General features: G+C 28.4%; 1 protein-coding gene across 1 annotated transcript; it reads right to left on the reverse strand.

Annotated features, from left to right (window-relative positions):
* Positions 1-53: 53 nt before the first annotated feature.
* LOC126682274 (aspartyl protease AED3-like) lies at positions 54-3,564 on the reverse strand. Its single transcript, XM_050377883.2, has 3 exons — positions 3,026-3,564; positions 1,464-1,938; positions 54-633 (listed from the first exon to the last, which is right to left on the reverse strand). The coding sequence occupies exons 1-3, from the start codon at positions 3,488-3,490 to the stop codon at positions 278-280; spliced, it is 1,296 nt and encodes a 431-aa protein (XP_050233840.1). The 5' UTR covers positions 3,491-3,564; the 3' UTR covers positions 54-277.
* Positions 3,565-14,552: the final 10,988 nt, after the last annotated feature.

Below are 14,552 nucleotides of genomic sequence, written 5' to 3' on the forward strand. Positions count from 1 at the left end.
GCACTTGTTAAAAAATTAAAGCAGTAATGATATTAATTAAAAAGAAATAAACATTAGAGCATAGAAAGTAGATTTAGAAAAATTCAAGCAGTAATGATACAATTTTTCTTTTTTAACATTTAGTAAGCTCTCTAATAGAGCCAAATTATGCCATAAATCACAAATCCGACAAAACCATAACATCACAAGACACATCTAATAATATAAAAATAAGGTACACTCAGTCACAAGCTAGCATGACCAAATTCAACAAATACTTGCCATAAATCAACAAAAATCATGTGCATGGCTCACGGGCCACACCAATTCTTGAGTTCGGCACATCAAACAGTATCCTATGGTTTTGTTGTTGCATATTTGCTATCACATTCAGCACCGAATTCACATTGTCCGGAGCAGCAGCCATGGCCAAACATGTGATGCCGCCGGCAGTGCTGTGGATCAGTAAGTTGTCCGGCGGTAATGTCACGTTCATGCCGGAAAACATGAATGTTATGGTGGGGGAAACAATTGGTACTGTGTAACAAGTGTCGAATCCGCCGAGGGTTGTCACTGTAAAATTGCCAACTCTTTTACGGAATGCGTCACGGACCGCCGTGTAGGCCGGAATCGCCAGTCTGGTGAATACAGTTCCTGTAATGTAGGACATGAAATTATTAGAGTTTTTTCTTTTTTCCATAAACATATAAAGATCAAACACAGTATGAAGCAATAATGTTTGGACATTCTTGACCCACTAGAATTATTAGCCCATGCCTATCTAAACAATAATATTATGTCCTATTGTATTTTGCTTTTTATGTTGTCCACATTGACATGTACCTATATAGGGGGTCCATTTGGTTTGAACCAAATTGAATCAAACTGAAATTTTATTTTTCAAAAAAGAAGCAAACTGATTTTTTAAGAAATATAAAAGTTTCAAACAGAAACGAACTAGCAATTTTGGTTGATATTTTGACTCGGTTTGGTTGTTTTATTTCAACTTGCATTAAAACTTATTTGAAATTTTAATATGTCCAAAACCGAATTTGTCTTCATTTTAGTTCGCCTTTTACACACTCATATATCTATATATCATAGAAATGGAAATGCTAAAATAGAAAGACGTTGAAACGGGAAACATTAAAAATGTCGAAATGAGAAAACCAAATGGTATTTTATCTTTTTGCATTCATAAAAATAGAGTTTAGAAGTTTCATAACCATTTTTGGAAAGAAAAAAACCCTGAAATGTATGATAGGAAAAGTAGTAGCAAATGCACTTAAATTGTAATCTATGTACTATAGGAACAAAATGATATAAATAAAAAACGCTGAACAGAAAAAATGTTGAAACAAGAAACAAACCCCCATGGTATTTTATAAAAATAGAGTTTCAAAACCTTTTTTAACGCCGAAATGTAAGATTCGAAATGCACTTAAAACCGTATTAATGACAAGAAATCGATGCAAAAAATTTACCAGAATCAAAGATGGTGCCAGCACCAGTAGCCGGATTAAATGCGAGAGCAGCAGGAGGAATATCAACAACCCTTCGTCCAACTCTAATAGCAACCAAATTAACATAATAAAGTGAAGATCTTCTAGGGTTCTTAAGCAATGGTGTAGTCTTAATCCTCTTAGGCTGACCAGTAGGTCCGAGCCTTAATGTCCCAGAAAAGTTGAGGGACTTAAAACTAGGCAAACAGTAAGAAAATGTAGATTGGTATAAATTTTGGGTTTGGGATAATAGAGACAAGGGTCCTCTGCCTAGACCAAGCAGCCCTTGTGGTGGAGCTGAACTGCCTGTGGTCTTGGTTATGCAGCCGAATGTGTAGTTTGGGATTGGGTCAGTGGCTAGAGTCACTGTGTCCTGTGAAAGGTTGGCTGCTATGGAGGAGCCGCCGTAGGTTAAATTGAATGCGCACGCGCTTCCACCGCATGTGGGGTTGGGTACCTGAAATAATTTCACATGTAATTTAGTGTTATGTCATATTGTAATCTTGTGAATCTGTGATAAGGATGATTCCCATATTTTGGAATTTAGCCTTCTATAGTTTCTGACAATTTGAGTCATACACATAGTAAAATTTGAAATAAACCGAATAATATAACACAATTTATAAATTTGGTTTTAAATTTGGTTTGACTAGATTTAAAATTATAAAAAAATCATTTTTTAATACGGGTCGATATTAGTAAACGTAAAGAAAATTTTAATACAAATCGAATCTATAATCAAATTGAACCAAAAAAATTGACCAAATTGTCAGTTTTTTGTTTGAATCAAAATGCATTTTGCTTAAAATTAATAGGCAAAATCTTCAATTTCACAAATATACCACGATTTGAAATGGTACCGATTTGATGCATCATTAATTCGAGATGTACTGAATATATCCACGCCTTTTTAAAGTATGATTTAGTTTTTCAAATTGCAATATATATCATCCAAAATGGTGTCTTTATGATACTCCAAAAGAGTTGTAAGTATATTTGACATATATTAAATAAATGATGGATTAAACTGGTACAATTTTAAAATTATGGTATATTCGACTAACAAATCATAGTTATGGATATAAAAATATTGCCTTTTTAATTTGAAGAGAAAAAAAGATTTAACGGATAAGCTTTCATTAGTTTAGCTAGGGGTGTAGATTCTTGTAAAATCCATCAAATTAAAATTTATATTTTTTATTTTCATAATCAAACCGAATTAAAATTACATGTAATCAAATCATTTTAAACCGAAATAAACTAGTTAGTTCGGATGATATTTTAGTTTATGTGATTATTTCGGTTTAATTTGCGCAAAAATTTAACTAATCTTTCTTATTTAACATTGAACCCAACTAAAAAATCAAATTCTTTATCATATCAAATCAAACCGAATTAGTGAATTCGGTTTGATTATTTGGTTTGGTTCAATTTTTTCCATTCTACTATCCGTACTACAGTCTATCAAGTTCAAATATATCTCAATACTATAAAAAACAGAGCACTAATAATAATAAAAAAATAAACAAAACTCAAATAATTACCTGCTTGCACTGAGGAGCGCCACAGCCAACAGATTTAAAAGTAGTAGATTTAACATTATTAAAAACAGTCGAAGAACACCCCACACAGGCGGTGCACGGAATCCAAGCAGCGTCATTACTAGTATCCACCGCCATCAGCATAGTCTGCGCCGGAGTTCCAATCTTAGCTCTAACAATATAAGTAGGGCTCTGAATAATCTGTCTGCCGGAAGCAATCGGCACAAAAGATTTCCCGGCCACCAAACTCGACAGAAACTGAAGCCTAGCTTGGTCCTTGGCCTGCATTTGTAGCACACTCTCTTCCCACGAGAGTGGCTTTGCAGGCCTAAAAGGAGAGCAGGGACTGTAAATATGGTAAACTTTAAGGTTTGAGCTTTGGTCTTGGATGCTACATTTTGGGTCTAAGTGCATGCCATGGACTAGGGCAAAGAAGAAGAAAGCTAGAGAAAAAAGATGGGTTTTCATGGCTGTTTGTAAGCAGAAGAAAAATAATGAAGATTTGAAGGTTTTAATGGTTGAGAGTGGATATTTATAGAGAGGTGAGTAGTGGAGTGAAATTATGTAGACTGTGAGTGGGTATTTTGCTATACCAGACTGTATTCCATTTTCTTTTCTGGGCTGGGCCTGTGGGCTTTGGTGGTGGGCGAGCAAACGGTCGGTTCAACTGAATTAATCGGTTTAATTAGTTTATTTATAAGTTTTAATTAATTCGGTTAGTTCAATGATTTCTATCTAGTAAATAATTTTTCTGATTTTTTTTTTGTTTAAAAAATAAATTAGTTAACCAAATATTTTTTTTGTTTTTAGTTGTTATTATTTGTGTTTTTATCGGTTTAACCAGATTAATTTAATTGATTTAATTTTATAGTTTTTGAAATTATGGTTAATTTGATTAATTTCACTTAGAAATAATAATTAAATTCGTCAGTTAAAGAGATTAATATTTCAACTAATTTAATTTTGGTTAAATTAAATTATGCAGTTTTAATTGAACCGACTATTTGCCAATTCTTACTTGTAAGTATGGAATAGAAAACCAAATTAAATTGAATAACATAATTAACCAACTCAATAAATCCAGTTTGTTTTTATTTGAAATTATTAATAAATTAATTTTTGATTTAATTTGATTTTAAAAGTAAAATAAGTTTAGTTGGCTTTTCATACATATTGTTTTGAAAAAAGTTAATCGAACCAACTAAGTTTAGAACAATTTTAGTTCACTGATTCGATTTAATTTAAAATACATTATTTTATAGTATAAAATTATTTTGATTTGAATCCAATGTTACCCTACTTGTCCATTATTGACTAGAAGTGGTATCCTAATCTTGCTATTTCTAATTCCTATGTACTTTAATTGTATTTCAATTTGGAATGATTTAGGTTAAATTAGGAGATCTAATTAATAGTAATCAAATAGGTAGTGGGTTATATAATATTCCAAGGGGTTGAACACTTGTTTCAATAAATACTCTTTTAGGCTATCACCGCAAATAATCATATGGATTCACCTTCTCATGTTTGTTTGCTAATTCATCAAAAGCTTCTTTTAATTTAATCAACACAGTCAAAAAAAAAGGTAAAGGGTTGCTATTTTCTTCTATTTTTTTCATTTTCCACTGTGAGGTCTTAATAATTTGTAGGGCATATGATTAAAAAATGTCAAATTTTTTATAAAAGTTTAAATTTTTCAATTTTATCCAATTTATCCTGAAACGTATGATTTTGTTTCAATTATATCCAACTACACAATTTTACTTATGTAGTAGTACTGATGTGTGGCACTGCCACATCAACACCACATAGGCGCAACATGAATAAAATTACATAGTTATACATTATTGAAAAGAAATCATATGTTTCATGACAAATTGGATAAAATTAAAAGATTTAAACCTTTATAAAAATTATAAAAAAATTAGTCTTTTTTTGATCATTTGACCTAATTTGTATATTTGTTTCATGATATAATAATTTGCTTAAATAATGATGTAGGGTCTAATCAAGAAATCTTCTCAATGATTCTCTTATATAGTATGAATTATAAAAAGAAATAATTATTGCCTGCATGAGTCTAGTTCCAAAATATTACTTTCTCTATAAATTTTAATAATTTATTATTTCACCCTAACATTGGTAATTTATATAACTGAAATCCCCTTATAAATGAGGGTTTTACTTAAAAAAGAACTAAACATAAAGGGAAAAATAATAATTTTTAAAATTTATAAAGAAGACTAGTTCGGACTTAAACTCATAAGATAGTACTTAATTATTACTTGTTTCTAACTCGAATTTATATACTACAGCATTCATATGTTAATTATACGAGAGTTTATCACTAAAATGGCGAGAGTAAAGTAATGAATTACTTCATACACATAACGTCAATGAATAAAATAAAAAAATGAGGTAGGGTAAAAGCACATTTATTGTAAGGATTATGTGAGCTAAATTTAAGGATTCTTTGCAGCAAAAAAGCCAGAAATGCTGGAGAAATAAATGGGTGGCGCAAAGATTATCGAGATAAAAGGTTATTTTTGTTTCACAAGATTATTTATCTTTTACTACAAAATAAAAGAATAATAATTTTATTAAGTAAAATATACTTACTCGTTTACCAATAATTCTTAGTGATCACTTGGAGATATTATTTTGAGGCGTTGGTAAATTGATAAAACGCTCCAATGATTTAAATAAAATAGTGAGTTCAAGTCATACTCATATATGCAGCCGTTTAAAATTTAGAGTCAGAACTTATCTCCCGTAAGGCACTTACGTACCCGACTCAAATAAAAATTAATCTAGACATAAAAGGCTTAAATGTTGTTGTATCATGCAAGTTCAGTCATGATACCTCGTACACCTTGTACTATAAAAACTAGAAATAGTATCATTATTTTCTTTAGCTACTGTATTTATCTGTTCAAAAATTAATATCGGTCTCTTTGATTTTTTATTTTAAAAAAGAAAACTCAACTATATTAATTAAAACATCCAATAATAAAATAGGACTTAGAAATGCCGGAACAAACAAACTCTAAATAATTACACCAAATTAAAAATCAATTGCTCGAGCTAACAAGTGAGCTACAGTATTCTCTGATGTTCTGATAAAAAATAAAAATAAAAACTATTATTTATTTATTTTTGATAAATAAATAAAAACTATTATTATAGTCCTTCTGAATTCTAAAATCTCACGTTATTTTAAACTAGTGATAAAAATGTACCTTAATCTTCTGAACTGGATTCAAATTTACTTCTCCACCAGTACTCTAATTGAAAAAACGTAATATGTTAAAGGCAATCAGATTCTAATGCAAATTAGAGATGTTAACGACATTGGATTCTTTTACAAATTTGAGTTGCATCTTGAGGAGAATACCATTAACATAAAATAATCTCAACCTTGTCAGACATCCAATCTTAATAAAGGACTTGTTTTCATTAAAAAAGTGACTTAAATATTAATTCGTCCTCTCAATTAAAAATACTTTTATCAATTAGCATAACAATCAATATTAGTATCAAATTAGTCAGAATATTGTTAATTATTAGCAATTTGCCTCCTAAATTCCGGGCATGTATTCTCGTTGAATTTATATTTTTACTAATTTGATAAAAATAAACAATTTTTGATTAATTTGATGATAAAATTATTTTTTTACTAATTTCTTAAAGCATGTATGTTGTTGAGGAACAAAATTGGTATGTAAATTTTTTTTAAAAAAAAATTAACAGGCACAACAAACGTCACCGTTTAGGTGCAATGGGATTTGAGACCTAGAATAGTGAACCAATAAGTAGAGGTAGGCATAAAATACAAAAGCAGGTGCAATGATAGGTATGGAATTGTATGGATTAAAAGAAGTCAAATAAATAGCACACAAAAGAGGGCAGTACTACTAAGTCGAGGCTTGCCATTGATAAATGCTTTAATTTGTTCTAATTTTGTCATAGATTTTGCACATAATTGTCAGCTTTCAATTTTCCATGGCCGTTTTAGGTTTATGTAAATGCATCGATTTGCAATGTCACTCCAAGTAATGATGAAACAAGTGTCATTTTCATTGCTCTAGCGTGCATTAGAGAGGGGGAGCAAAAATACCGACCGGTTCGACTTTGATAAAAAAATATGATATTTTTCGATTGAGATTTAATATAAAGAAATCAGATTTTTGTTAACGTGGAGTCATTTGAAGAATCTAAATTTGACGCATATATCTATTTATTTTAAAATGAGCTATAATTGACTCAAATACTGTCAAAACGGGCTAAATGAGATTTTAAAAGATATGATTAAAATTGTCTTTAAAAATACAGATTTAATATGTTACGACATTATATAGACCTTAAATAATAATAAAAAAACTAAAACAAAGTGTGGAAGGAAATTTAATTACAATGAAATATGTCAATTATTAAGATTCTATAACAAAAAACAAAGGTGACGGTATTATTTATCTAAGATAGAATGAATATAGAATAAATTAGTTTGAAATGAAACCCAAATCTTGATTGGCTTAATACATCATTTGACCCCTAAACTATACCATTTTATTCTCTGCAACCTCTAAACTAATTTCATATTCTTTTGGATCTCTTAACTATTTTTTTTATTCTATTTAACCCCTCATTCGGAATGTGCACACCACGCGCGATGACGTGGATAAAATTGCTGACATGGCTTTGCTGACATAGGGTTAAATAGAATAAAAATAATAATTAAGAGGTCCAATGGAATACTAAAATAGTTTAGAGGTCATAGGAAATAAAAGGGTAAGGTTAGGAGTCAAAAAATATATTAAGTTTAAATATTTTTTTTAATTTAAAATAAAAATGATGTACTTTACATATTATTTGAAAAAATTATTTAAGACATTAAAAATCATGAAATTTAGTGTGTTTTTCAATTTTATACAAATTTTAAAAATTTAGAATTGATTTGAAAAGTTTGAAATTGCAAATTCGTGAAACACACTAAAATTTTATAATTGGAAATTCGTGAAACACATTAAAAATTACAATTTTTTAAAAAACTAGTCTTTTTTTAAGATTATCACAGTATACTAAATTTATATATTTTATAATATCGTTAAAAACAGACAAAACTTCTTTTATCATTATTGAAATGTAAATAAATATTTACATGTACAAGAAGTTATATTATGTAATTATTTGACTAAATTTTAATATTTTTTTATTTTTCTAGAAGATTAAATGGATGAAAGTTAAATAATTATATTTTTGAAAAGGTTAAATGGGTAAAAATTAAAAGTTTGAAGGTGCAATAGAAAAATAAAATAAGTTCAGGGGTCAAATAGAACAAAATAGTGTAGTTCGGGGGTTTAATAGAATAATTTATGCATTTTAATTATCCTTCACGCGCTTCAAAACGCGTTTTTGCCACGTTAGATGAAAAAGGTCAGATCGGCAAAAAAGTTACAGTTGACGGGTTAAATAGAACAAAAAATAAAGTTAAGAGGTCCAATAGAATATCAAATTAGTTTAAGAGTCTCAGAGAATAGAAGTGTATAGTTTAGGGGTCAAATGATATATTAAGCCAATCTTGATTTGTTTAAGAACTCAGTCACTTGGTATCATAAAATTAGGTTAGATGGAGTGTCAGTGAAGCATTAAGGAATTATAATAATTCTCCCTCAAAGACAGACACGTACGATGCACAAATACGAAGAAATGTAATATGATTCCAACAAATGATTAATAATTAAAAGTAAATATGGTGATCTGATACATTAATAAACTAATTCTGAAAGGGAAAGAAGATCGGCTTTATGTCCTGTCATCTATTTGTTTTTCTCTACATTTTATTTCTTCCTTTTATTCCTATTCCTATTCCTATTCACATTCAAATATCTTCATACTATATGATAAAATAAAATAAATATTTAAATGGACCGTGCATGTAGCTCTCCTCTTCTAAACCCTAGTCGCGCACTTCTCGTGGGAAGTTGATTTTGACCATTAATTTTGATTAAAATTCAGCTCTCCACCCCCAAATCTCTTAACTTTTACACCAAAAATGATTTTTATGATGCGATCAAAAAAATGTTTTTTTATGATATATTATTATTGGCTTAATTTCTTAAAAAAACTCTTACCTTGCACTTTTTGTTTATTTGTACCATAATCTTATAAAAACACAATTAATATCCAATTTTGAGTTTTTAAATTTCATCTCTACCTAAAACTAAAAAGCATTAAATTGTACTCTTTTTATTTGAAAAATAATTTATATTATATTTTTCTCTATTTTAAAAAATACAAACAAGTCCTTCAACTTAAAATATTCAAATACATCCTAATAATTAATTAATTTTTTTAATTTTATAAAATAATAAAATAAAATGAAAATATTTTAAAAACAAAAAATCCGGAACGATCGCTGGCGTCGGAGAAAGAGCGACGGCCGCTCCTTTTCCAAAAGTGGAGAAGGAGTAGCGGCTCCTTCTCCGATGAAAAAGAGCGGCGGCGGCGGCGGAATTTTTTTAAAAAAATTAAAAAGTTATTATTATTTTTAATTTTTTAAATTAAATAGTATTTTTGTACTATTAATAATATTAATATCTAATTGATATATAGGTTAAAATGAAGGATTGTTTTGAACTCTTTTTCAAATGAAAAGAGTACAATTTAATGTTTTTGGACAAGGATGAAACTTAAAAACCCAAAATTGGGTACAAATGGCGTTTCTACAGGGTCAGAGTATAAACGAAAAAAAAGTGTTAGGTGAGAGTTTTTTAAAGAATTAAGCCATTAATAATTAGTTGTATCTTCATTTTTCTTTTTGAATTTTAATGTTTTTTCCTCTACATGGGTCTTTTTTTCTTCTGTATGTGTATTAGTGAATTATTTCTTCTTGATTTTTACTTAAGATCTTAAAATTTTATATTCTAGATTGTACTTTGGCAGTACATTATTTGGAAATCATTTACAATATGAGATTTTCTCGCATTTGTTTGGAATATCAATTTATAAATTTAAACCCTATACAACTTGATTTTTGTTCTTTAAATTTGCTATAGGTCTATACTATATTTAATTATTGTAATTATTTAAATTAGTAATTATTGTGCCTATTTAACTAAATTAATTTTTAAATTTTATTTAATAGATCGTTTTTAAGTGGCACACTAGATAGCCAAAAAATGTTATGCTTTAATATATACTTTTTTAATTTAGAAGTTGCTGAAATTGACATTTTTACAGTCAATTTATCATTACTAACAACTTTTCTACTGTTAAAAAATTATAAACAACAATGCTCATCAATCTCAATATTTCTGAATAAAACTAATAATATTATAATATATTTTAGTAATAGATGTTCATCAATCTCAATATTTCTGAATAAAACTAATAATATTATAATATATTTTAGTAATATCTTATAATATTATTGACTATGTGCACAAATAAGATCACAAATAGGATGTATATAAAACTTTATGGATAAATAAATAGTAGCAAATTAAGGTGAGCTCTGTTAGAGTCAACACTTACAGGTGTTAGTTTTTAACTTCTTTTTTGTTGTCGAATACTAATAATATGGAATTGCATGTGACTCCATTGGTTAGTGGGAACTATATAATGTGAGTGGAACAACCAGAAATCTACTAAAAATTCCATACTTTTGTTTCTTTTGCACCTCTCCTTGTCGGTCACAATTTTTTTTTTTTTTTGCTTAATCTCATAAAGGAAAAACTTCAAAAATATAAGGATGTAGCAAAATGTAATAGATTCAAGAAGGTTAAGTTTCTTTTAGAAGCTCCTAGGAAATACAGTAAAATAATTAAATAGATAATAGAATTATATTTAGATTTCAAACCCTATAAGTGAAGCCGACTAAGAAGAAAAGGAGGGAGAAGTATAAAATTTAGAATGAATGAGTGGAGATTGTATAGGAATTTGTAGTTAATAATTTATAACATTAAATTTATTTCTATATTAACTATTATTTAAATTTATTAATTTTTTAGTTAATTCGATTTATAATCTATAAATCTAGTTTTTGATTAATTAATCCCTTATAACTATTTTAAAAAATTAATACATTTAATCTAATAGATAAAAATATACTAGATGTTTACAAGAACTAATTCAAAAATTGTTTTGATAATGATAATAATTATCTATTTCATACTAATGTAAAAAATAAATCGATAGTTGCATTAATAGAAAATATATTTAGATTCTTGACCGAAATAAAAATAAATAAGGAGTAGTGATGATATAAAAGTGAGCAATTTTTTTACATTTTCTCAATTTTCATTTCTCTATTATAATTTATTTTAGCTATTGTCACTCCAACTTCATTTTCATTATAATTTAGTAAAGTGATAGAAAGTTTGAATTTCATTTGAATTGATATAAATTTAATATTGTGGTAAAATGCTTGCTTAACACTCATTATAAAAAGAGCACCATTGTATTATTAAATTTTGACAAAAACAGGCTGGAGTTGTGTTAGGATATTCTTGGTATAAAATAAAAATTGAATAATAATAAAAATACTTATAAATTAAAATTAATGAATAATGGTAAGAGAAGGACAAAATTTGAAGGACAATGCATAAAAATTACCCTGCAAAAAAAAAGAAGCATATTCATTGAGTTGATGAGAAAGAAAAAGACGTTAGGAATAGTTATTTAGGCATGTGAATATGATCAATCATATTTGCAATCTCGTGAACTAATTGTCACACTCCCAATAAAATCATCACCTAAAGCATGATGCAATAATGCTTTCTTTTTCTTTTTCGTTATTTGATGCAATGTTTTATCATTCTACATATAAATATCTAATCACATAATTCCACTTTATTCATTTATTATTAAAAAATATACGACTTTTTAACAAACTTTACAATTTAATTATACCTCAAATGGTATAAGCGCTGGCAGCAAACTGCTAGGTCGTGGGTTCGATTTCTCCTACAAGCGCTCCCCCCTTTCCAATTATCAAAAAAAAATATTTTTTTATTTTTATAATGTGTTATGTATTTATTTTTCATAATTTTATCTAATCTGGTTATCTGAAGCTAATCCGGTCATCTAAATCAAATAATGCACACAAAATTTCTTCTAATTAGAAACATTAAGATCAGATGTATGAAAAGGAAAAGATCATGCATAAAATTGTACTATTAAAAATTAAAAAAATAATTTGGTTGAATTGAGTGACAAAGTACGTTAATGATGTAACTTTGAATTGTCAGGCGAGATAATAGAGACGAAGAGTATACTAAAAAGTTGCAGAATAAAGCTCCAAGTAAATTGGGGAAAGTAAATGAGGCTGTTAAAAGTAAAAATATGTATTGTACATGCAAAATAAAGATAAATAAAAACTGCATCCATTTCTGACTTTTCAGTAAATAATAGTACTAGAAAATATTTTAATGTAATATAATAAAATAATGGAGTCACGTGATGAGGTGGTTGCATGTTCATGGATGATAATGGAGCTTCCGCTTCTTTGCCGACAACTCTTCACGCCCTTTGTTTGTGCGTTTTGACGTCATTCCTCATCACATTACCATAATCTTTCTATGTTTATTCACAATTTGTACTAAATTACCAAATCTAATAAACTCATCATTTCCATAAACTTCTAAAAAGAGGTTTACTTATGATTATAAAAAGTATGATAAATAATTAATCACTATATTTAAAGAGTATTTGGTGTACTACTAAATTTGTTAATAAAATTTAGGATTAATTTCAAAAATAATTTCAAATTTAGCATCATTTGCAATTATAATATGAACTTTAAAATTCGACTATCAAATACATCAAATAATATTTTGACAAAAAAACAATGATACGGCCGTTGTAACTGTGCATTTTCTAGTGTCCATATTTGCATTCTTTTATCGAAAAATTATTAAGTGTTTTGAATTGTAGAAAATTAATAGTTCGTATTTGACATTACTAATATTTAAATTTTATGTTGTAATTATAAGCTTAATCACCAAAAATCCCCCCACCTTTTAGCTCCTTTTCAAGTGCATCCTGACGTTACAATTTTATCAACTGCCCCCTAATTCGCACCTTTGGGTTTCAATTCCACCCTCAAAATCAAATTGGATTTTTTTTCACTTGGCAAAAATTTATAAACCCTTATAGAGTACTCGTTTGATCTCTTTTCCACACAAAAAGTTAAAAATGGATAACTTATTTTAACTTTTTCCAAATGGAGAAGAAATCAATTTAACACTTGAGGGTCGAATTGAAAACCAAATGTGCGAATTAGGGTGCAACTAACAAAATTGCAACGTCAGGGTGCATTTGAAAAGGGATTAAAAGGTGGGTTTTTTTTTGTGATTAAGCCTAATTATGAAACAAGCTAACTTTGTGACTTAATTTACTTTTGATTAATTCCAGCAATATAAATAATAATAATAATAACAACTAATTCAAATGAAAATTTAACATAAAGTTTAAGTTATTAATAACACATCACCTTATGAAAAGCAAGAAATGGTCGGGTTTTTCGGGATGAAACAACGGATATCCATACTTTGGTTTTCAAAAGCATTTGCAAAGCGGTTAAATACCATCGAGATCAGAAGCATGATTTCCCTTATTTTGGATATCCATACGTTTATCGCTCTATAGATTTTTTCTGTAATTTCTATTAGACGTTTTTTCTGTCTCTTTTGCCTTCCACTGCTTTGTGGTTGAGCTAATACACCGATCATTTATCAAAAAAAAAAACACATCACCTTATATTACTATTCACAATAGTAAATTACGAATCTTTCAACTTTTTTTATCAAGAACATAGCGAAAAGTCGCGTTTCTCAAATTACGAACGACGAGATTTCAACTTGTAAAGAATTATGGAAGAACTAGAAAAAGAAATCTAGAATTTGTTTTTTTTTTTAAAATATGTTCTTCTAATTCTTTGACCTCCATGTCGCTTCATATAAGAGTATCGAAAATATAACAATATAATTTTGAAGTATCAAATATATAATTGTGATATCGACGAATTATAACACAAATAGAATAAGTGTTTAGTAGCATTCTATGGAGATTCTGTATTCAATTCCTCCATGCAATAAGTGATATTTTAGATAAAGATAAAATTCTAGCTTAAAGTATATTTTCAAAATCAATGAGCATTTTTGGATAGTTTATGAATTTTTCTAGAACTTGCTCATAGTGCAGAAATGAAGACGCATGTTAAGTAGTGTAGTCCTCACTACACATGAGTCACGAGGCCTTGCTTGAATTACAAGGAAAGAAATGTTATGGGCCAATTCAAAAGTATAAGATATGGAGATGGTCCTGTGCAGCAAATAGCTTTGAAACATGGCCATGTCTACCACTCACATCAACCCATCATCTTTTCTATAAATCAAGGGACCACAACACAATTATGCTAAAAATTTGAGGCTGAGCCACTCCTTTCAATTTACTCATGCTCTGTTTTTGTCCAATTTGGGCCTAATCATCAAAACCAGACTCTACTCAATGGGTCCATAACCAATGCACT

This window comes from Mercurialis annua, linkage group LG5 (assembly GCF_937616625.2).
Source record: "Mercurialis annua linkage group LG5, ddMerAnnu1.2, whole genome shotgun sequence".
In the NCBI taxonomy this organism is placed as follows: Eukaryota; Viridiplantae; Streptophyta; class Magnoliopsida; order Malpighiales; family Euphorbiaceae; genus Mercurialis; species Mercurialis annua.